This window comes from Ambystoma mexicanum, chromosome 10 (assembly GCF_040938575.1).
Source record: "Ambystoma mexicanum isolate Mex_15411 chromosome 10, UKY_AmexF1_1, whole genome shotgun sequence".
Lineage (NCBI taxonomy): Eukaryota > Metazoa > Chordata > Amphibia > Caudata > Ambystomatidae > Ambystoma > Ambystoma mexicanum.
Window position 1 is genome coordinate 370,606,488 of NC_090932.1, and position 24,396 is coordinate 370,630,883.

Below are 24,396 nucleotides of genomic sequence, written 5' to 3' on the forward strand. Positions count from 1 at the left end.
TTACATACAGGTACCCTCCTGGGCATATCAGGACTCCGCCAGGCGTCCTTTATTGAATCTTCATTGTATAATTGTTACAGAAGATAAGGAGCCTCTAAGGTTCAGAGGGTTTCAGGTGAACCGACTACATCCCTTACATTCACAAACAAGGTACCAGGGGGCGAACCTAAGGGAGGTGTGTGGACTAATTAAAGAGCCTTGTTTTAAGGGCTTTGTGGAAGGCAAAGTGCGAGGTCTCATTCCTTAGGGTAGGTGGGAAGGCATTCCATTGTCTTGAGGCTATGATAGGGAAGCTGGCGCTGCCAGGTTTGCCACGTTTGACAGTAGGGATGTTCAGTTGCTTGGAGTAGTGTGATCTCATAGGCCTGGAGGAGCCGGCTCTGACTAGTTTCGCTGAAAGATAGGAGGGGGCTGTGTGGGTGAGGCACTTGTGGGGGATGGCAAGGGTCTTGAAGAGGGTGCGTTCTTTGACGGGGAGCCAGTGTGCCTGAGTGCCGAGCATTGGAGATGTGTTGCCTCTTGGGTATGTTAAGAGCTGCGCAGAGAGCATTGTTTTGAATTATTTGCACTATGTTTACATTTTTTGCAGAGGTGCCAGCAAAGAGAACATTGCAGCAGTCTAGTGTTGCACCTATAATGGCTGTGGCTATTGAAAGAGAGTTCTGGATAAATAAGTAAGATTTGACTGGATTGATCAGCTTCATAGTGTATGAGGCTGAGGAGTCAATGGCGCTTACTTGCCGTGAAATGGAGACTGTAGCATCCAAGTAACTCCCCAGTGTCTTCACGGAAGATGAGACTGGAATATGTGTGGTGTCTATGGTGAAAGAGCTGTATTGATTGTTGTTTGTTGAGGGTTTACTTGGGGCCGACTAAGAGGATTTCGGTTTTATCCCCGTTTAGGCAAAGCCCGTTAGCAGCCATCCATACTTGGATGATGGCGTAGGCAGTGTGAAGTGTTTTGGCATCCCTTTCATAGGTGCGCAAGAGAGGGAGGAGGACCTGAGTGTTGTTGGCATAGTTAGTGTACGCTATGCCAATCATGTCCAGTATGTCAAAGAGGGGTTTTTGTGAATATATTGTAGAGGGTGGGCGAAATACAAGAGCCCTGTAGGACTCCGCAGTGGATGGTGGTAGGTGCTGCACAGGCCTGATCAGAGAATACTCTCATGGCTCTCCCTTCAACGAAGGAAGTGATCCATGCAGGGTTTTCGAGAGTGAACTGAGCTGAGGTGGTGTGGTGTCTGCATAGGGTCTTATAGTCCACTAGGTCAAACGCTGCAGATAGATTGAGAAGGAGGAGTAGTGCTGGTTTCCCTTCATCCATGATATCACCTAATTGATTTTTTAGGTCCAATGGGGACTGTAGTAATGGACCAGTAGTTGTTAGGGCAAGAAGGGTCTAGAGATGGTTTTCTCAGGAGTGGGCATGCCCAAGCCTCTTTATGGCATGGGGGGGGACAATTCCTGAGGCGTAATAGGCATTTATGAATGTAGTGAGGAATGGGACTAAGGTGGTTGCGCAATCTTTGAAGATATTGGCTGGATAAATATCCCCTTTACCATTGGAGAGTTTGATGTGTTTGAGGAAGGTCAGGACTTCGATGTCTGATGCGTCTCTGAAGGCGAAGCGTTCCTTCTCTTGGGTAGGGATGTTAGGGGTTGGGATGATGGGGAGGTCTGAAGTGGTCAAGGCTTTCGAGCTGGTTCTGATTTTGCCCTGGAGAAGGTTTATTTTGTTGAGCATGGCTGCGTTCTGGGTGAGGGAGTCACTGGTTCCCTGGATATGGCGATCATCTCTTCGGATTCTGATTTTGCATGAGTGATTCTGGTGTTGAGGGATGTGGATTTGGCTAGGATAATGGCTATTTTGTATTAGGTATCTATCTTTTTGAATTCTTCTTTAGTGGAGTCATGGGCGTTCGTTTGCCAGTTGGTGAGCGCGGTGCGCTTAAGGGTGCATAGTTCAAGAAGTTCCGATGTGAACCATGAGTTGGCATATTGAACAGCTTTGGCTTTTATTTGTGCTAGTGGAGCTATGGTGTCAACTGCATTCTTGAGAGTGACATTGTAGATTTTGGCTAGCACTATAGGGTCTTTAGAAAATGGAGGTCTGAGGAGACTCTAGGTAGGGTAGGAGGTTCTCTTCAGTTAATTTGTGGGAGCTCCTAGTAAGGGCCCGTGGTAGAGGCATGGTGAGATTTTTGGATTTGATGAGTATTGGGATGGAAAAGTGGATAACATGGTGGTCCGTCTGCTTTGTCTCTTACTTTCGTTCCTCTTACATTATGAATGCACAAAGCTAACTAGATGTTTATGCAAAGTAGTTATCAAGAGTTCATTCTAGTCTGCAAATCTACAGATCTACTGCAATGCACACACTGTAGTTAGCCTCCAGAGCTCACTCTGCTCTATAATTATGATTGCAATATATATTCGAACCTGCGGGAGAGAGCTAGCCAAACTGTTTTCAGAGTCTTTTTATCCTGTCTATTTATTGTGTCCATTCATGCACCTAACGTTTTACATTTTACAGACAATCATCCAGGGCTTGCAAAGTCTATTCATCCACTTGCATTGTTGAGTAGATTTAATAATCAGCAAGTGCCCTTTGGAGTGGATGTTTGAAACGTTTATGCAACATTTACTTTGTTTGCAGTAAATGTCAAATATGTTTCACTATGCATAGCTGGCTAGTGGGTGGCAGCAGTGTGCCAAACATAAAGTGAGTTTGTGGTGGCATGCACTGTTTTACAGAAAGCACATTTAAATGTGTTGTCATCCATTGCAATGGGTCGAGTGCATTTCTCTTGGGTGGAGTAGGTAAACTAAGTTACTTGACCTGTAGGTTTAGAGGAATTTTAAAGAAAGTGCAAGGCCTGACTCCTCTCACTAATGTCTTACTTCAGCGGTACAAAAACATGCTGTATTGAACCTTATTTTATGTTTTGACTATGAATAACGTCTTGTGACATTAAAAATATGAGTAAAATTTTGCTAATCAAAAGGTTTACTTTGCTGATCAAGAATATTTTAATTAGCACATTCTGCTAATCAATTCTTTAAAACTAAGTTATTCCTTGCAATGGCATATTTGTTTCAGTATTTAGCAGAGTCGAAAATCATCACAATAGCACATTTATGTATTGAGTTCTAAACAAAGATTTGTTTTCCTAACATTGCGACTGCTTTAAATATATAGTAGTTGAATGGCTCTGATATCACAAGGATACTCAGTGGTATTATGGAACCAGGACAAGGTTTCTAGGGGATCAAATTCAGAGCAAACATATGCTTAACTCATTGTCTGAAGCATTTACTGTCCAGAGTACATTTTATGGCAAATTATTCCAGTTTTATAGGGGCCATGAGGAAGCATGTCATAAAAACCTCTGCCAAGAGCCATGAAAACAAATTATGTTAACACATCTCATTTATATAAGCTGAATAATCACAGGGTGCCTTTCAGGTAGCTGTTTTAATAAAATGAGTTGATTTATAGCTTACAGGAAGTAAGAAGTGTACCGTAGTGACTATTATAACTCAGAAAACCTCAGTCAGATGTTCTAGTTGTTCATTTAGTTCATCCTTATAGGCATTCAAATGCTGAATCTAAACGTGATCATACTGGCTCATTTTCAATTTCCCTTTTGCCTACACCTGCAACTGGAGTCACTTTATCAAGCACAGCCCAATTTACGTCACCGTACAGGAGTTGATTTTCCAGACATATGCAAACAATCGGCCATTCTTTACAAATTCCCACCAAAGAGACAGGTACTCCGCCATTACCAGGCATTGATATCAAATGCGCAGGTACACATCCAATTGGCAGGGTATTAACAAATACTTAGGTACTACCTCTACATTCTAGGAATGTTGTCAATTTCAAGTTCAGCACATTAAAAAAGGATTGCCATAAAGTGCCTCGAGAGAATCCATATTACCCTTCGCCATGGCTGGTTTCTCAATTTATCCAGTGTGCAGGTGTCCTCTCCAAGACAAATGCTTTGCAATGAGCAAGGGCCCCAATCGTTGGTTCTCCAGATGTCTATGCTAATGCCCCCTTTGCCTTTCCTTCTTCAATCACCATACTGCTTATTATAGTGAGGCTAGAGAAACTTTGGGGCACATAGTGTACCACAAAGGCTAGGGTAATGCAGGGGAGAGCAGGGAGAGAATATCACTCTCCAGCTGCTTCAAGGGGGTGTGGGGCAGGGCATATGTGCTTTCCTTCTCTCCGGCTATATGTGCACACAGAGGGATTTATGGAGTGATGATGAAATCTGCCACAGTGTAGAATCAGTCAGCACAATTGCTGATGCCAACATTGAGCCAAAACTAAAATCAAAATCAGGGTCTTTTCTGCTGCCCAAACTGTCAGCAATGATTTAACTCTTTCTCTTCCATGATTTAGGACATTAAGGTTTTGAAGGGTGCCTGGAAATGTATGGTTATTTGAAACTCCTATGCTTTGTCATGTCAGCTAATTATAAATATATTTATTCTGATAGTTGTTACAGCCACAAAAGCTGTCACCCTGCAGCCTCTAAAGAGCTGTAATTTATGTTACTGATAAAATTCTATCATTTTTAAAAGTGCCTCTTTTTTGCCTTCTAGGGAGTACAGCAAGAGATGTCTAACTGCCTCCAAACCATGCAATCCTAGTACCGATGATAGCAAAGAATCCACTGCAGGGCAAGCGGAAGAGGATATATACGAGGGAACAACATAATACCCGAAGACTGGCCTCAGTGACAGAGAGAAGAGCTGACAGACAGAAGCATTCAAATGAGAATAAAAGTGATGAACATTGTCAAACCACGTACCATACTCAATGCTGCACACATTAAATCAATTATCTTCAGAAGTGTAAACACGTCTGGTACACTCATCCCTGACTGTTAAACAATTCTCCATTTTTGATAAGCTTCTTTGGAAAGTTGATATTTTCTTTTTAGCCTATTGGATTGTGTTGGCTGGGGATAACAATTTTGTGAAAACGAATTCTACATAGCTTTTCAGACCAATTTACCCCCATGTCCTTCCATGGGCACACACATTGGATATGAATAAATTACATCTGAAGGTTACATTTCAAATTCTTGTGGTGTGAAACTGGAGAGTTTTTAATCTGTGAGAAGATACAGCCGGACAAGTTGCTGGTACAGGAAAGGTGCTGCCAAATGTGTTATGGGCTGATACAGTATATTCTTTCTTTATGGATGTTGAATTCGGAGTGACCAATGAGAGAGCTTCATTGAAGCACGCCGATAGCAGGGACAACTGTCATGCAAAGTCACTTCCCTCTGTGGAATCTGGTGCCAACTAAAGGTCTACATCCAGGTTTTGGAATATTTCTCCATTTAAGGAGGAGAATTGGTTGCCTGTCTTTGCTGTCAAGATACTGCTGAAAAGTTGCTGAGTAATGGTGTTTTATCAAGATACTTATGTTTTTGCTTTGGAGGACTATGCCCTCAAGCCTTTTAACAATGGCCGCCGGAAGGCCATCATCTTTTTTGTGACTGTAAACCAGGAGTGAATTTAAAGAGACACCATGGGAAGTAGAGTTTCTAACATTCATGTCGAAGAGCATTGGGTCGTCTGAAGGGTGCAAAATGTACCACATATTGTAGTGATCAACTTTAATGCGAAATAAAGAAGTCAAACTGCAGCAAAATGTCACGACTACCACAAACACAAACCTTACTCTAACCTTCTGACTTTTCTTGCACTTCTCTGCTCGAGACTCCATATAATGGAGCCCACAGGGAGCTGGGAGATCCTGCCACTCAACATCAGTGCCTTTCAGATAAGCCTTAAGAACAGCTCTAACTCCAGCTCGCAGTTCACCGGCGTGCAGCTCCTGCAGTCCTTCAAGGCACTTATCATCCCCTGCTATGCCCTGGTGGTGCTGATCGGCATTTTTGGTAACTATCTCCTCCTGTATGTCATCTGCAAGACCAAGAAGATGCACAACATCACTAATTTCTTCATCGGCAACCTGGCCTTCTCGGATATGCTAATGTGTGCGACGTGCGTGCCCTTCACCTTGGCCTATGCATTCAACCCCCGGGGATGGATCTTCGGCAAGTTTACCTGCTACTTTGTGTTCCTCATGCAGCCTGTGACCGTTTATGTGTCTGTATTCATCCTGACGGCCATTGCTGTGGACAGGTAACTATTGGCATGGAGTGGAAGATTTAACATCTTTGTTTACATAGCCAGTAACAAGTCTACAATCCTCTAAACACTAGCAAAGGTTGACGACATACATGTTGCTTTGATGCCAGTGGTGTGCAGAGTTTACCAGTCAGTATGAATTCTTTAGTCGGTTCACATTTCCAAGTTTTGTTTTTAGGCAATTCTCCAAATGGTCTCTTTTTCCACAGTAACATTAGACCCTATGCCAGTGCAGGTAAACCTTGGAAATTATATATAGATCATTGTAGTTTTATTAGTTTTAAGTTGCATTTCTCCTGAATAGTAACTACTAGCTTAGATTAAAGAACCATACATGGATGCTAACAGTTAAGAATGGTATTACGCAATCCATTCCCAACCTTTCTGATCTCTGGAATGCTCCAATCCTAATGCCTGTTCGCTTCTTATGAAGGATCCCTTCCCTAGGGAAAATACTCGACACTAGTGAGCAGACCAGCTAAAAGAGATCAGGTGTCTCCTTCTCCTCTTAGCCTCATTCCATTGAGTTTGATCAAGCTAGGTTAAGGTTTTCATCCGATCATGATTAAGGAATTCAAAAAATTGTTAACTCCAATGAGTCTGTGACCTGCAGTTTCTTCATTCATTTCCTAAAAAGGTGAGCAACAAATTTGATAGCCTTATAGACTGAGCGAAGTGTCATTATTGTGGTTTGTTTATTATGATAATAATAATAATAATAATGACCCACCAGCAAATTATGTCCCGAAGGCAAGCAGAGGGCTGTAAATTGGGGAAGGGTCATTATCCCAAGTGATAATTACACCTCCCGAGCACATCGTGGTAATAGCAGTATGTGTGTTGTGGTTTTAGTGTTGAAGTAAAAGATGTTACAACTGTAATTACAGAAAAACACAAATTAAGTAAATGAAAAGTCGTTTTCGTTTTGTAGTATTTAAATACCAAGGGTGTCTTAAAAAATGTAGCTTTTTAATTGCACACTTGGCACAACTGGAACAGGTTTAACATGGTATCACTTTAGGTGTGAACAGTTTCTCTAAAAGAAAGTGAACGCATTTTCCAATGTGTTAGTTTTCTCTTTGATTTGTTAAATTGAATATTCTTGCAAAAAATAAAGTTCCCCCCTGAGACACAGGGCCTCATTAGGACCCTGGCGGTAGGGAGTTAACGGCGACGGTAGAGCTGCCGGCGACGTTAACCCACTACCGCCTCATTACGAGGTCTGCTCACGCGACCCGCTCTGGACGCCTGGTTTTACCAGACGTCCTTAGCGGGTCCCACAAGCGGCCCAGCATGCTAACAAAGGGCCCGTCATTAACGGGCCCGTTGTTAGCATGCTCGCCATTCCCATTGAACCCTATGGGGGCTCAAAGGGAATGGGGATGTACCGGGTCCAGGTTCCGTGAATGGGGAAATACCAGGCCCTGCTAGGTCAGAATGGCCCAGTATTTCCCCATTTAGGGAACCCGGACCCGGTACCCGGAATGGAGGCAGCCATGCCGGTAGGTACGGCATGGCTACCTCCATTCTCGTAATGAGGCCCGCAGTGTCTTGTTGAAACACATCTTTCCCGTAAATTGCTTTGTTGTTTTCTTGTCTGCTTTTAAAGTCAGAATATTCAGAATGCAATCAATATCTGTAGGTATTGACTGCACTTTGAACATTCAATAACGATCTCCATGTGCTAATATAGCCTTATGGACTGTGGGAGGGGTCCAAGTTGTGGGATACTGACCCAGCCCCAAGTTATGATGTGAAGCCAAGGGCAATAAGTTGGGGAGCGTTCATTTTTACAAGGTATAATAACCCCCCTCCTGAGGTCAATAAAGCTATTTGCACAAAGTGGTACTAGTGATATAGGTATTGGATTTGTGGTGGTGAAGTCAAAGACATTAGGTTAATAGAAAAGTAAAAAGACATGTGTTCATGAATTAAATGTGTTTCTATTTTGTAGAATTTAAATAACACAGTTGTGTTTTTAAACTAAGCATTTAAATTGTGAACTTGGTTGAACTGGAACAGTTTTAACATGAACATGTATCAGCAGTAATGTAAAGTAAATGGATTTCTCTATGTGAAAGTGGAAACATTTCTTCGTGCTTTAGCTTTCTCTTGAGTGTGTTAAATAGGATGTTGCAGTGAAAAACTTTTTTTTTGCAAAGAGGGAAATCTTGTTGAAAGAAATCTTGCTGTGAAATAAAACCACTGTTTCTTGAATGCAGGCAAGGGCTTCCGTTGTTTCCCCCGTCTGTCTGACTACGAGGTCAGACTGTTTGAAAATGCAGTCAAATACCAATAGTTATTGACTGCATTCAGAATATTCTGAGAGGATGTTAGTAATCACCACCATATGCTAATAACTGTTAACATTGTGCAATCAAAATATTCACATGTTGCTGAATATGCACAACGCGGGCAGTGTTGGAAAGATTACAGTTTTGACTGAAAAGAAGAAGAAAAAAAACAATCAAAATAACTAGGGGTGTTCCGAACTTCGGCTTCGAGTAAACGTTTGGCCGAATTCCGGCTGGAACCAGCTATTCTGCATCCGGCCGAATAATTCTTGAATTGGTACTCGAAGCCGAAGGTATACCCCTAATTGGTTCTGGGAGCCATTCTGCTGTTCTGTGGCAGCATAGTATGCGTCATGCGATTGTACTACGGTGTCCTTAGCGCTCCCCTGCCAGTCTGCTCCTAGGATCTAGGTCAGCATTATAGTAATTTCCAAACATATTTTCCTCTAAACTATTTTTGGGCAGAACGCCATTGGTACGCGTGTTTTCTAGAATAGCTTTAGACAGTCGGTGAACGTTTTGGCTTTGGCAGAAAAACGAGACAAGCATTTTAAATTCCGTTTCAGAAGCTATCCCAATGACAGAGGCGGCAGTCCTTCTGGGCCTGGGTGTGCCAGCAACATTAACATTTCATGAAAGGGTCACAGCCTTCTCGTTTGTACTGTAAAGGTTTAAGAGGCGGAGCACAGCAAGAGTTCTTTTTGTTTACACCCAAAGGACAGAAAATGTCGGCAATGGGGTTTTGTTTTAATGGGCTGGCGTTTAAGAGGTGTCATCATCTGGGGGGGACAGCCCACTGCTTTGCAGGCATTTCATCGCAAACGCATTTGTAGCATTCTGCGGACTGACAGAATGTATACCCGCTGCAATCAATCATTTGGTTTTCCTATGTTCACACAGAGGGTGATACAAAAATGGCATGAAAATATTAGTGCACCGTTCCATGTTATCACTGTGCAGGGGGCATTTATTTACTGCAACAATCTACAAAAACTGCTCGCATTGTAAAAACATGCGCGTTTCACTTAAACCTCTGGGCTATTAGGCATCCTTATGCAATTAGGTTGAATGAGCTGGCACCTCTGCGCTTAAGGGTTATGTGTAAACTGCTAGAGTAGGTACAACAAGAACATACATGCTCTTGGTGACGGGCCGTTTCTACCTCGGGCATAACAGTCTCTGGTGCTGCAGCACACACAGCTAGACAGGCTCCCAAGAACACATATAGCACTCCTATAAGGAAACAGGAACCTTTGCCAGGATGAAAGGACTCCTACAGTTAAAGAATGGTGCATAATGTTGTTGCGAAGATAACCTTTGCAACCTTTGTCATCTGCCCCACCCCATAGCCGAACACTGTCAGTACCCCCTCCTGAGTGGCCTTCCTCGGCTGCATAGAGGATAAAAGAACTTTTGATGTCAGTGGGTGGCTGAAAAGCTACACTCCCCACAAACGGCACTGTTTCTCATTAGCCCCTCCTCAAAGTCAAAAGCTGAGTGCTGCCCTGATCCTGTTATCCACTAATGGGGTGAGAAAGGACAGTATTGCCTTAAGGTGTCACACATGGCACGGGGCCTCGTTGAAGCTCCAGAAACTGAGATATAGCTGGAGGCCATCACACAGGTGCATGATATACACTTACACAGCCTGTGGAGCTATACCACATCTAAACAGACCGAGGCAGCTTGGAGTTCATGTAGTTTATTATTAATAAATGGCACCATTATAAGTCGTGATTAAATGGCATTTTTAACACAATGGGTACAAAGAATGGACTTTATTGGGTTAAATAGATAATGTTTTCTTTCACTTACAGCACATTCTTTGTATCCCGTGCCTTGAATATCCAATTTAATCCCAAATCATGATTGGATGCTATTTTAAAAACATGTGGTATATGTTTTTCACATTGCCACAATACTCATCATGAGACCCAAATTAGGCGTGATGCATTGCGCAGTTACAGCAAATTAAGGGCATCTTGACAACCTTAGAGGTCACACTAAAACATATGATATTTATAGAATACTTCCTATTTTAGCACCAACCAATAACAGGTAGGGCAGCAAATACCACTAGTGGTATTTCAAGGTATTAGAGCAATAGTAATGACAGTCATATTACAAGGTATTTATCCCTTTGTACTCCCTTAGTTCTCCCTACCTCCTCACATCACATCGCTTACTCCCCCACCCTCCCACAGGTCCCACCCATTTCCACATTTCGCAAAGTAGGCTTCACCTTCTCCTTGATGGAACAGGGATTTATTTGGAAAGGCTGGGAAATTACTTTTTAAAGGTATTTCTTTGTTTTTAGCAGTGTCATATTATAATCTATATATATGTTTAAGTAATTGAAGTTGTGATGGAATGTTTTATTAGGCAATGAAAGCAAGCAATGATAAAACTCCCCTTCTAAAGCTTAGTTACACCTATAAACTATGTATAAGCACTATGCATGTCCTTCACTGAAGTCCTGTTAAAAAAAGCATTGGCAAAGCCAACAGTTTTGGCTTGTTATGCATATATTGACATATTTGTAGTAATTAATGACTATTCGGTTCACTATTCGGCTTCGGCCGAATTCTTCGGCCAACTATTCGGTATTCGGCCGAATGGTAAATGTACTATTCGGTACACCCCTTAAAATAACATTCCCTGACAAAGTTCAACCATTTGTGATTGTATGAGAAATATTGCATATTGATGTAGGGGGAAGAAAGCATTGTCAAGCAACACAGAATGCTACACAAGGAACTGTTCCATTTCCTGCATCTAGTTTAAATATTTGTACAAATCTAGGAGGGCACCACCTAAAAATATTATGACACCAAGCAATGTATGTTCCATGTGAAATAATGTTACTCAGAACAACTTTAAAATGCTGATCCTGGAAACATGTCTTTTACCTCCAGGTTTAATGTAGTTCAGCCTAGATATCTGCCTATAAATCATAGCTAATGGAACAACAACACCCGGTGAGCCCTAAAGTACACAATAAGATTTTGATGTATTTTTTTTTAAAAAAAGTGATTATTTGCTCTATGATGGCCTTCTTAGATTCAATTGGAATAAGGGACCGTACCTGTCAAAAATGTTTGTATGTAACTTCTTGTATTTAGCTGAATACCAACATAGATAGTTCTCTTTCAGATAAGGATATGATTAGTTTTGTGCTGACACATTATTATTGTGTTTAGCTTTCAGTTTACAATGTGCAGCATAATACATGTTTTCTTTAATTTTCTTTTTCCTTTGTAATTGTCTTGCAACACTGGATTTGTTTCCTTTTAATAAATGAATATTGTTTATGGAATTTAACATATTGCTTACATTTGTACATTTGGCTAGAATTTAGCTTAATGCTTATTTATCTGTAAGAAGAATGGTTGCCACCATTTTTTTATTTTGATGATACAACTAATACAATTCTATAACAGAAAACATAATGTGGAATGTAGGTCTATTATTTCCATTTCTTTTAAAAATATTATTGACAGTTTGACACACAGAAAAGAAATGGTGTGCATCTCAGTGGTTTCTAGTGCCTGTACAAGGAGTTGGCGAGTGTTCTTTCCTACTTTTTTTGGTTAAACCAATTATGCAGTCACAATAAAAAAGTGTATTGCTTCAGCAAATCAAATTATTTATTCTATTAAAAAAAATTCTAAATTAACATCAGGATTAGCGCAAATCTCTAGACTGATCAAGTTGCCGAATAACTGTATTTTCATATTTTTTATTTTATTGTGACAATGGTTCAAACAAGTAAACCTTACTCAAAATTGAAACACAATATAATCAGGTAGAATGGAGAATCAGAATTCATTGTTAAAGTGCAAATGCTAGTTTATATAATGCAAAACTGTGCAAAGTAATAAAACATGAAAATCTGTAAAAATGTGTGCAAAAAGATCCAGTTTTTAAAATGTACATTCAATGCTTAGGTTTCAAATTTCGTCTTGCCATCTTATACTTACAAGATTAATGCTGTATATAAACTTTAAACTGCGATTATATGTCGGGTTTCGTTCCCACAGGTCCAATGTAGCCAGAAGTCAGGCTCCAACAACAATTTGTCTGAAATAATGAAGGTCCTAAACAAAGTTAATCATAAATTGTGCAATGTACCAAGCGTTTTAGGGATTGGGGGCTATACAGTTGACCACAGAAACAACAGATATTTTCCTGTGTAGGTAAAATGGAGCACTGGGCCAGAATTTCTCCCATGGGAATGAGGTTCATTCTAAATTGCAAAACATGAAATCTCCAGTATGTATTTGTAAATTTGATCAGATATGTTGACAGAGTGCCCAGAATGTGATTTTTGGAATGTGATTGTAAATTTTATAAAGCCTTTTGTTTTCAATTGTATCCCACCAATCGTTTTTTCTCTTAAGCCCTGTTGGATTTGTGATGAATCCAATGGAGTCATCATGGACTTCCTGGTAGTGACCGCCTCCCATGTGGCCATGGGACGGTAGCCATTACCTGATCCTGACCCTGGGGTCAGCTTTATGAGGGAGGATCACATGGGAGGAGACAGCTATTGGGGAGATGTCATGACTTCATTGGACGAGATGCATTATCTTCTCCTTCCCCGTGAGGAAGACCCTCTAATACCCAAAACCTTGTTCCATAAGGAACACCCTCTAATACCCAAACCCTAATGGCATATTGTCCACTGCTTATTTCCCCTTGTAGAAGATATGAAGAACTTAATATTTATTTGGTCAATCACCCACCTATGACACACACACACAAAGAACTCCAACATAACACTTTTCTTCTGAAATACCTTTATTTGACATCACTTAGAAGACTGTTCAAATACCATTTGCCCAATGAGACCTATGGACTTCAACTCCCAGAATTCCCAAGTACTGAGACGAGGAGGATGAACGAGTTTGAAGAGGTACCAGGAGCCTGAAACTCAACATGCAGTCTAGTTGTTTTTCCATCACACCTGTGTGTAAGACATTTAACCATGGCCAGCACACTATTGGGAGAGGAGGTGCAGGAGAAGACGTGGGATCCTGTCTGAAGGCTCACAAATGCAGAGATCACAACCTGGTGTGATGGAGCAAGAAAGGCTGCCATGTCAGTTGGATGATGGTGTGATGGAGGCTGGTGTACCGTGGAGATGCTGGGAACTGTGAGAAAGGTCCTGGGTGCTCGGCAGGTTGAGAAGGTGGCGTTCTCCATTCCAAGGCCTGATGGGAATCAGGCGTGTGACCGCAGAGCCGCGAAGGAAGATGGAAGAACGTCTGCACACTATAATGTGGGAAGCGGGCAAAAGCAATATGTCACAGAAATGCGGACCGGAGACGTTGGATAGGACTGGTGAGTCAATCTGAAGTCAGTGGGGATCCCAAGAGAGTTCAGGTGACAGCGCCAACAGCAATTATAACTTAATACCATTATTAACACTGTGAGAAGATTGTTTGAATGTAGAAAAGGCAAAGTACAATCCCCAATGAGCTATGTAAACGAGCTACGTAAAGTAAAGAACCTAGGAGTTATTCTTTCCGCCTCTCTGTCGATGTCCAACCAGGTCACGGGCGTGTGCCAGTCCACCCACCACCAGAATCGAATCCTCAAGAGGGTCATGCCCCTGATCCCGGAAGCCCTCCGCCCCCCTGTGGTGGCCGCGTTAGTCCTCACATGACTGGACCGATTGACCTTATACATCGCCTTCAGCGTATGCAGAACCTGGCTGCTAGGCTGGCTTCTGGCTCCCCTTATGGTGCCCACATCACGCCAGTACTCTGCCAATTGCACTGGCTTCCAGTCAATGAGCAAATTCTTTTTAAATCTCTGTGCATTGTTCACCGGGCTATTCATGGCCAGGGAGCTGAATTTCTGCAGCTCAAATTCACCCGATACTGTCCGGACCGGGACCTACGTTCTGCTTCTTCCAACCTGCTTCCTGTCCCTAGGTTTAACCGGGCAAGGCTCGGAGGTAGAGCCTTTTCTGTCATCGCGGACAATCTTTGGAACAGCCTCCCTGCATCTCTCAGGGCTACGGCTAACCATCTTGGATTCAGAAGAGCGTTGAAAACTAATCTGTTTTAAGTCTGTCCTCTTCACTGGTCTTTCCCGATTGGGTAGCTTCCTTTCCAGTGCCATGATGCCCTTGGGCTAACGTGCGCTTTACAAATGTCAATAACATAACATAACATAACATAAATGCATGAAGTGCAAGTGTGGGGCAAATCTTGAAAAAACTTTACCACAAACCTATATACCAAGCCAAGAGCAATACGTACACTATTGGTGATACATAGAAACTGTGAAATGCATGAGAAGCGCTGGCAAAGCAAGATACCAGGTAATTAAACAACATGACAAATCCTGGCAAAGCAAGACACCAGGCAATTGAAACACATGAGAAATCCTGGCAGGGGAGTATACCCGGCAAGTTAGAGCCACATGGAAAGACCTCGCAGGTGAGTAGTCGAGGTAGTTGATGTTGCATAAAGAGCCCTGGCAGGAGAGTACACCAAGCAGTCAGCATTGCAAAAATGAACCTAGCAGGGGAGCATACCAGAGAATTTGCAAAGCTTCCAGGTATGTTAAAGAAAGACAGTGTTTTCTAAACCAAGAAGAAATTGGTTTTAAAGAAAGACAGTTTTTTTCTAAATAAAGGAGAATGTTGTGTTGCAGAAAGACTGTTGCCTAAACAGGAACTTTGTGATTCAAGGCAAGATACAAAGAAACTATTAGTAAAAGAGTCTATTCAACCAGATAAAGTGTCTACCATTTGAGACACTCCGGTCCCTTGCACACCATAAGAACTGAAAATACAGTCGAATACTTTTCACAATTCATACATTTACTTAAAAAATAATGTAAAGGTCACACTGTTCAACAGAAAACAGGTGTGTAATTCAAAGTATGGCTTTTAAGTGTACAAAGATTTTTATTCTATACATCATGAACTTCTTCTCCCAAACACAAAGGAGGAAACAAACAAATCTTGTATTGGAGGAACTTGAAGCTCAACGCATTTCGGGGATATACCCCTTCTTCAGGAGCCGTTAACTGTGGAATAACATATAAAGAACCCCATCAGGCTCATGTTTTGATTCACATTACATAATCTTTCCACACAAAGATAGGATACCGACGCCTAATGAGTGTCATAATCAAACCTATCTTGTGTCTTGTGAAGAACCATGTGGTGTTTATATATTAGCAAACATTGAATATTCAAATCAAGTTTGCTCACTCTGTGCTCGATATTGTGGATACCAGAAGTACACTGATTCCCATCATGCTGGGCACATTAAATATTGTCATGATTAGACCTCTCCTATTAGTTGGGTATAGTGAATCTCTAATTTCACCTGTGCAACTAATCGATCTAAATCTATTTCATGTATTTACCTCCACCAAGTGAGTAATCACCAACGGCCTACCTCCAATCTGGTGCCTCTGTGGTCTGAACCTAGTTACCAAAAAAGGGACAAACCTTGAGCCACACTATTCGCTCTAATTCATGTGCCTATTAATCAATGTCCCATGTCAGACACCTACCTGTAACCACAGGGTGGTGTGTCTATATAACCATGATATTTGCTCATTCAGCGCTTCGTAAAGTATCTTCGGTTTCCCCAAACAGGATACCAGAAGTTGGACAATTTCGTTCATACAGTTGACATAAGTGGATGGATACATTCTGAGGATCCTCCGCTGATGAATGCGTTCATGCATTGGAATTGTATTACATCCAGTAGATTAGGTAGTTTTACTTGCACTGCCACCAAGAGAATTGTAATGTTGACTTCATTAACGAAAGACATCAGTTGTAAATTCTGCTCTGTCAAAGGTATTAATGGTAGGGCCAAGGAGATTTCATAAAAAAAGGCTAAAAAATGGAATGAGTAAAGAACTTTATATATTTAGGTATTGCATTTATAAAAAAAAATTGGTCTGGGTGAACTCATAGTGAAGAACAAAGACTATTGCAGCCACAATCATGCAGCACTCTTTTAAGCACAAGTATGTTTACTGGTTATCAATCTATTCAAGTAGTGAAGAGAATTCATTAGGCAAAGCTTAAGGTAATAGCACTCTATGGAACAGAATTAACAGGGTTTATGGAAGTGTCAAGCATTGAAATAAAGGAGGATGCCTTTCTAGGAGGTTACTGACATGACCTGTTTCTGCCCCATCTTTTCGATTCACAATGAGTTAAAACAATGCTAGGTTGGGTCTGCTACACAGTGGATCTCAATGTGGTCCAATCCCAACTGCTTAATATACAAATACAGTTTGGAAAACGTATTTACAAAAAAACACAATTATTTAACATTCCTTGGTTACAGTATACAAAAAAAGTCATGATCACAAATTGCTACTTCTTATTTAGTAATCCAAGATTATTGAACAAATGGATAATTTAATGTTACTAGATATCATGAGAAATACATGGGAATGCAACCGGGGGATCTTTAACTGGACGGAAGCAATAGAGCACATTATGGTATTTCGAGCTATAATGGGATTGAAACATTTGAAATCATAACTCTCAAATAAAGCTCTGATACCTGTTTGTTTTAGATTCCCTTTGCGTCCTGTCAGTCATATACCAGCCGAAATGCAACGTGAACAAAAAGGACAGGGGGACACAGCAAAAATAATGAACTCTGATTCCTTTCTTTTAAAGAACTATAGGCGGGGTACATAGAAATAGCTCTATGTAGTGACGAAACGAATATAATTTCATTATCGTATGGATAGTTTTTTTTGTTTAAATTTGATTAACTGAATTGATTTTGGACATATAGTTTATAAATTGAAATAAATGGACCTCTCATCAACAATTGAGTGAATATTTATTCTGTATACAAACAATAATAAAATTGATGAATTTTACTTGAAGGCATTGTCAGTGGAAGGTCAATCCGACGAGAGTGCCTTTGTTTTCTCGTTCATGTCTGCCTTCAGCTGCTAGGTTTATAAGCATTATTCGTCCTTCACTGAAGCCTTGTTAAACCAAGCATTGGCAAAGCCAACAGCTTTGTATTATGCATAGGTATTAGGCATTTGCCAGGCACTGCTATTAGATGCCTAGTTTCTCCCACCATTTTGCAGCTGATACTATCAATGGCCAGTTAATGCCACTAAAGCAGTACCTGGAAAGTGTTTTTCCCGTGCCTACACAAAAGCCCAAACTGTTGGCATTGTCAATGTTGGTAGGGGGTGTTTGTATTCTTTATAATACATGGCCACACAATGGCATCCCCTTTAATTCCTGGCCTCTTGCTTAATCCAACATGAGAGATCTTACACTCTCTAAACAATATAAGCAATGTAGAATTTGTTTGGATTTTAAAAAGCTCAGCTTGTAAGGTGTTGCAGAAAATTAAGCAGTTAAACAAAATCAATCTCCATCCCTCCCTCCCTCCCTCCTCCCCTCCCTTCCTTCCTTCCTTCCTTCCTTCCTTCCTTCCTTCCTTCCTTCCTTCCTTCCTTCCTTCCTTCCTTCCTTCCTTCCTTCCTTCCTTCCTTCCTTCCTTCCTTCCTTCCTTCCTTCCTTCCTTCCTTCCTTCCTTCCTTCCTTCCTTCCTTCCTTCCTTCCTTCCTTCCTTCCTTCCTTCCTTCCTTCCTTCCTTCCTTCCTTCCTTCCTTCCTTCCTTCCTTCCTTCCTTCCTTCCTTCTCTACACCAGGGGACCCCCGCATGGCTCCTCTACCAACTTGACCCAGTGTCAAATTGATTGCAGACTTGAGTTTATGAATACACTCCGCAAAAATACATGTGTGCAGATTAAGGGCCTGATTTACAAAACTGTTTTAACATGGGAAAGTCCCATTGAAAACATGTTTGTAAATCAGGCCCTAGGGGATTTTAGTAGTACCCTCGGCAGTCGATTGGGCAACAGAACTATTAAAATGTTGACCAATAGGTCCCAGCTTTGTGCAGTGCAGCAGCCAATCAGCTATGAGCTAGGTGAGCATGCCACATATATCAGGGTTGAATGGGACAAAAATAGAACCGCAAACAAAGGTTACCAACATAACAAACAAAAGAACACCATCAAAAATAGACAATGCGATCTGGCGTCTACTTTACTGAAACAAAAATGGCGTCTTTTTGGCTTATTACTGTATTTCCCTGGACTTGGGTTGTAAATGAGCCTGGTGGCCGAAGTATGTTAAAATCTGTGTAGTGTGAGAATGAGACACGCCAAAACTGCACGTCTTGAGCCTGCATTTTAGGGTCTGATTTACAAAAACACTTTTGAATGGGAAACTCCCATTGAAAAAGGCTCTGTAAATCAGTCCCTTAGTGTCTGTACTTGGACACCACTCCATACCTACGCACCCTACAGTTGTGTGAGCTGATCCTAGTGTTTGCGATGCTCCTGCATCAATTAATATTCTGAGTAGAGAGCCTTGTAGAGTAGGTTTGATTTGTGCTATATCAAAAAAACAGTATTCAATTACGTAGAAATTGTAACAGTTAGAGGGGTCCACATAAGACGAGCCAAGTGGACCTGAGGGTACATAGTCAGGTTCAGTATATCGGAATACAGGGTACTAGATGAAGGGGTGCAAGAATCATGTGAAAGCTGGAAACAGGGGTACATTTCCTTCGTGCGGTTGACGTGGCTTGTCTCGGGGATGGGCTGTTGGAGCGAGGAGTACAGGACACATTTAGGGACAATATAGGATGGGTATTCATGCATCATGTGTAGGCTGGGCATGGACCGACGGGATGGGCCTGGATGCACCTGCAAGCCAGAAAATGTCTATTACAATACAATTATGTATACAATTAACTAACGTTACCGAATGACTCAATTTCACTGGGAACAGCTTATTCCAGTCTTGGGCTTTGCCATTACTTAAATTTCTTGATTTCAATTGAAGGGAACCAAAACTACAACTCCCAGAATCCAATGCCTGGAAAGAATAAAAGCCCAGAACCCGGATCTCGTTTACCTGGTGACACGAAGGGCCATGGCAACTGTAGCATTAGCTACAGGGTGCTGTATGACCTCATTCAATACATGGCATCTTATGCTACACCTTTCTGAGTATGCGTCACAACATGCCTCCCATGGGCTGCTCCAGCACGTCGGGGGGTGCACCCTAAGAACTTGAATTGTTTGCACTATAGTTTGGGATTCTGGATTGATGGAGCAGCCATATAGCAACCGCAGGATTATGTAATGCAACACAATTAAACTGCACCTCTGTCGTCATGGCACAAGGGCCGAGGGAAAGCTGCCTTCAGACGGTGCTGGCAGCTGGAGCACAGCTGGATTGGCCCCCACCTGCCGCCGCCGCCGACTCCCGCGCCGGCCGCTGATAACCTATTGATTCCACTTAACGAGAAAATAGGAGTTGTTACTCTGAGATAGTCAGCGTGCGTCGCCATCAGTGCGGCAATTTGCCCTTGGAAATGCCGCTCCTTTGCGCAGTTCCAGAGTTATTAGCTGGCAGTCTTTATATTAAGTGTTAGTTTACTTCCGTTTCCAAAGCAGAGCAATGAGCAGAGCCGAGTGGCCAGGCCAGCTTGCAATAAACCTGGCTGATAGATTAGGCTGCTGCAGAGGGAGTGAAGCGAGAAATGGGGTTCTTCATCGGAGATCTACAACACAGTATTCCAAACACACTGGGAAAAAACGACATAGGCTTATTTAGTGCATTAAAAACGCCAGAGAAATATTGCAAGCACTGACAACTGCAATAACCTTTTCTCAGTAGTGGTCAATAGTGGTAATGTGGTATTCAATACCCAATGAAGACTAAAACACTAGAAACAAGCATTTCTCTAGTATTCTATTAATAATGGACTAGTATTCAGCGTGCTGCATAGTCTTCAAATATTATGCCTCTTAAAACAAATACTATGGAATGCTAAAAAAGCCTACCTATAGTCTTTGAATACTACAAAAAGGCAAGTTAATTTCTTTATGCATTTATTTATTTAGTTCATTTGTATAGCGCACATACAACCCGGACACATTGAGGCGCTGATGCAAGAACATGTAAATTGGACAGAGTAAGATGTGCAGTATTTACGCTATTGTAGTATTGTGGTAGTTATGCAATACAGTGCGGCAAGCATGGGTACATTGACAGAGGTAGTTACAGTTTTGTTACCGTAGTGTGAAGGTTATGCAAGTTCTTTATACTGTGCAGTGGAGTAATGGGAGAGTAGGTCCGATGAGTAGGTGGGCTTGGTCGGGCGTGGAGGGGAAGGTGAAGGGTTAGTTGAATAGCTGAGTTTTGAGCACTTTGCCAAAGACCCAGTAGGATTTCTCAGCTATCAGAGTGAGGGGGAGGGGAATCATTCCAGAGTTTGGCAGCAATGCAAGGGAAGCTGGAGCTTCCGGTTTTGGATAGTTTTTATTTTGGGCACAATTAGGCGATCTGTGTAGTAGGCCCTGGTGGGCCGGGTGGAGTGGACTTTGGTGATTCTTTGGGTGAGGTATAGGGGAGCTGTGTTTGAGATGCACTTGGGTGCGATAGAGAGAGTTTTGAAAGTGATGTACTCCTGAATGAGGAGCCAGTATGCTTCTCTTGTGGCTTTGAAGATGTGTTAGAATATGATATGATAGGTTATATATAACACTCTTAATACCCAGAGGTTTCTGTGTGGACCTGGGGATCGAAGCTGTGATGCTCCATGTCGTCTTGCTTCCAAGGTGATCACGTTGCCCCTGAGCCATCCTCCTGAGACTGTTCTCTCTTCGGGAGTTTGAGGGCTGCTCTGAGAGTATTATTTTGTGTGACTTGTAGTTTGTGTATATTTCCAGCGGTGCTACCTGTGAATAAGTCATTGCAGTAGTCAATTTCTGAGCCAATCATTCCACGAGTAATGGTAAGGCAATTATCTTTTGAAAGAAAGAGTCTGGCAGGATTGTGGACGACTTTGATGGCATAGGCTGCTGAGGAGGCAATGACGTTTTCCTGTATAGTCATCGCGAGTTAGGTGTCAAGGTAGACTCCTAGAGTCTTTATAGCGGTAGGGACGGGGATCATGCAGTTGTAAAACTGGAAGGAGGTGTATGGATTATTGAGGGCTTTATTGGCATTAGGGGTGCCGATGATCAGGATTTCTGTTTCGTCACTGTTGAGACAAAGGTGATTTGCTGGCATCCAGGCCTGAATTGTGGCAGAGATCTTGTTGAGGGTTTGGAATCCTCTGTGTAGTTGGCAGAGAGTGGGATCAGGATTTGGGTATCATCAGCATAGTTGGTGTAGGCTATGCCGAGGGAGTCTACGATGTTAAAAAGGGGCCTAGTAAAGATGTTGTAGAGGGTAGAGGCGATGCAGGATCCTTGGGGTACTCCACACGTATTGGGAGAGGGTGAAGCATTGTCAGTCTCCGAGATGATGCTCATAGTCCTACCTCCAGGAAGGAGGTGATCCAGGCCGTAGCTGGTTGGGAGAAATTGGCATGGGGAGTGAGGTGGTGGCAGAGGAATCCAGGAGGAGTAGCAGGGCAGAGTTGCCCTCAACCCTAATCCAGTCAAGCAGATTTTTTAGATCAAGAACAGCAAATTCTGTACCGTGTCCAGGTCAGAAGCCCAACTGTCGCATCCCTAGGATTTTGTTCTATTCCAGGAAATGCTAAACTTGCAGATAAATTGCACGGTCCAGGGTTTTTAGTAAAAAGGGGATGGTGGTTATTGACCTATAGTTTGAGGGAATGTCAAAGTCTAGAGAGATTTATTTCAGAAGAGGGAGGACCGAAGCTTCTTTGAGGCTAGCTGGAACGGTGCTAGTTCTGAAGGATGCATTTATGAAGGCAGTGATAAGGGGGGCTAGCAAATCAGCACAGTCTTTGACGAGCGATGCGGGACATATGTCACCTTTACATTTAGATGGCTTCAAGCTTTTGATCAGATGTAAAACTTGGCTTTCAGAGATTTCTGAAGCAAAATTGAGTGGAGGAGTGGGGGCAGAGTGAAACTGGTGTTTATGGCTAAGGGGTTAGTGTTAAATTGTGCCTGTTGTGCAAGGATTTTCAGGTTTAGGGTGTCCATTTTCCCTAAAGGTGCTACTTGGATATCAGAGACTATGTTTTGTCTTTGGTGATGGTCATGGGTGGTGGGGTAGGAGCTTCGAGTTCTCTGAATATAGCGAACATTTCTTTAGCATCAGAGTTTGCATTGCTCATTCTGGCATTGGATGAGTTGGATTTAGAAGTGATTATAGCGGATTTATAGAGTCTGGATATATTCGTGAACTCCTTTTTCTTGGTGTCGGTGGGATCTCTCAACCATATTAACTGGGCTTGTCGTTTCTGGTTGCGCAGAGTGAGGCGGTCAGGCGTGAACCAAGAGTTTGAATGTCTAACTGATTTGGCTTTGTGAGGGATTACTACGGTGTTCACAGCATTATCAAGAATTGAGGTATATGTATCTGCAAGGGAGATGGGGTTGGCATCAAAAGTGGGCTGGAGAGTGGGGATGTTTAGCAAAGGCAGCATGTTGGCTCTTGTGAGCTTCCGGGAGCTACGTGTTGTAGCTGATAGTACTGGGCTCGGAGTCGTTTTGATTAATGAGGGCCGTGGGATGGAGAAGTGGATTATATGGTGGTCAGACCATAGGCACAGTGCGATAGCACTAGTGGAGACCTGGCAATGGTGGTTTGCAATCCAGTTGAGGATAAATGTAGTATTCAACTGTTTGCAGTGTTATGGGTTTGCAAATATAGAGCTGCTTGTGTGTGATGATTGTTTGGGTATATGAAATGTATTAATGTGGTTTGATACATTGATATCCTAAAGCCAGCTCTGGGCTTTCAGCTGCTCCCCACTACAATAGCTGACCTCCTACTACACCTACAAATGACATCAGGGTGATGTGTTTTTTTCGTGTGCAATGTATACCCCCACAGAACACAGGAGTATCTACTATCATTCTAATATCACCAACATATCACAGTGATAAACCTAACATTTAATGTATTTAATATAAATGTATTGGTTGCATTAACCACCCAAACCCTATCTATAAATGCCATATCATATCATACATAGAGCTAAAAGCACTATACCATACTGATATATCAAAGGGCTACAGTGTCATGCAAACACAAAGTTCAATAAGTGCGTAGAGTACACAACAATTATATTAACTTTTTACCTGCAGTAAATATATAGAAATTACATAATTACCTTAAAATCTGTATACAATATTAATTTTAGACTTTACAGCTGATATAATTTCTTAAACCATTCTATAATACATATTTTCCAACTCTCGTCATATTTTGAAGTCTGGAAGTTTAGATAGGACCCTGCCTATTCTATTTGCCCTACATGCGCACATGTGTGTCGGATTAGTGCATTAAAGGCCTGATTCATGGAAATGTGTGCAGGAATCCTGCAAGTGGCGCGCACCGGTAAGGACACTGCACAGGCAGGTGCACAGAAAGAAATATGCGTGCCCTGGTTATTCATGGAATTTACAGCGCAAAGTAACTGTAATCGCAAGTCATGCCCGGAACGCCGCCGACACGCCCACACGCAAAGCATAAACAGCAATAACAGCTACCTTTGCGCACTCCCCCAGGTGTGAATACACACGCCCTTCAAACAGTGCGTGGGGTTACCCATAAGCAGGTCTGGGACTCTGGGTCCTTGCACAGGGTACCCCGTAACCATATCCAGCAACCCAACAACATGCGTATAAAAACTGTAACTCAGCAATAACTCGTGAAATCTGCGTGTGAACCCCCGTAAAACATTCCTGCACTGCGCTACACTGCTTATGCGCACCGCTAAATTACATCAGAACCCTGATTGAGTACACGCACCCCGAAATCCGACATGCAACCCGACCAGTACACTGGAAATGCTATGTGCAAGTGTACTTATGCCTGCTTTTGGGTGGTGGATTGTTTAAAGGACTTGCGTGGCCATTACTCAGCCGAGATGTTGCGTGATCAAAT

The 24,396-nt window shown here is 42.2% G+C and overlaps 1 protein-coding gene across 3 annotated transcripts in view; it reads left to right on the plus strand.

The window, feature by feature from the left end:
* Nucleotides 1–24,396, plus strand: part of LOC138491437 (prolactin-releasing peptide receptor-like) — an 820,216-nt gene that overhangs the window by 106,484 nt on the left and 689,336 nt on the right. For all 3 annotated transcript variants that reach the window (XM_069617954.1, XM_069617953.1, XM_069617955.1), the window contains one exon: nucleotides 4,621–6,177. In XM_069617954.1, coding sequence (XP_069474055.1) covers nucleotides 5,759–6,177 — 419 coding nt within the window. In that variant the 5' untranslated portion in view covers nucleotides 4,621–5,758. The remainder of the gene's footprint in view (nucleotides 1–4,620; nucleotides 6,178–24,396) is intronic.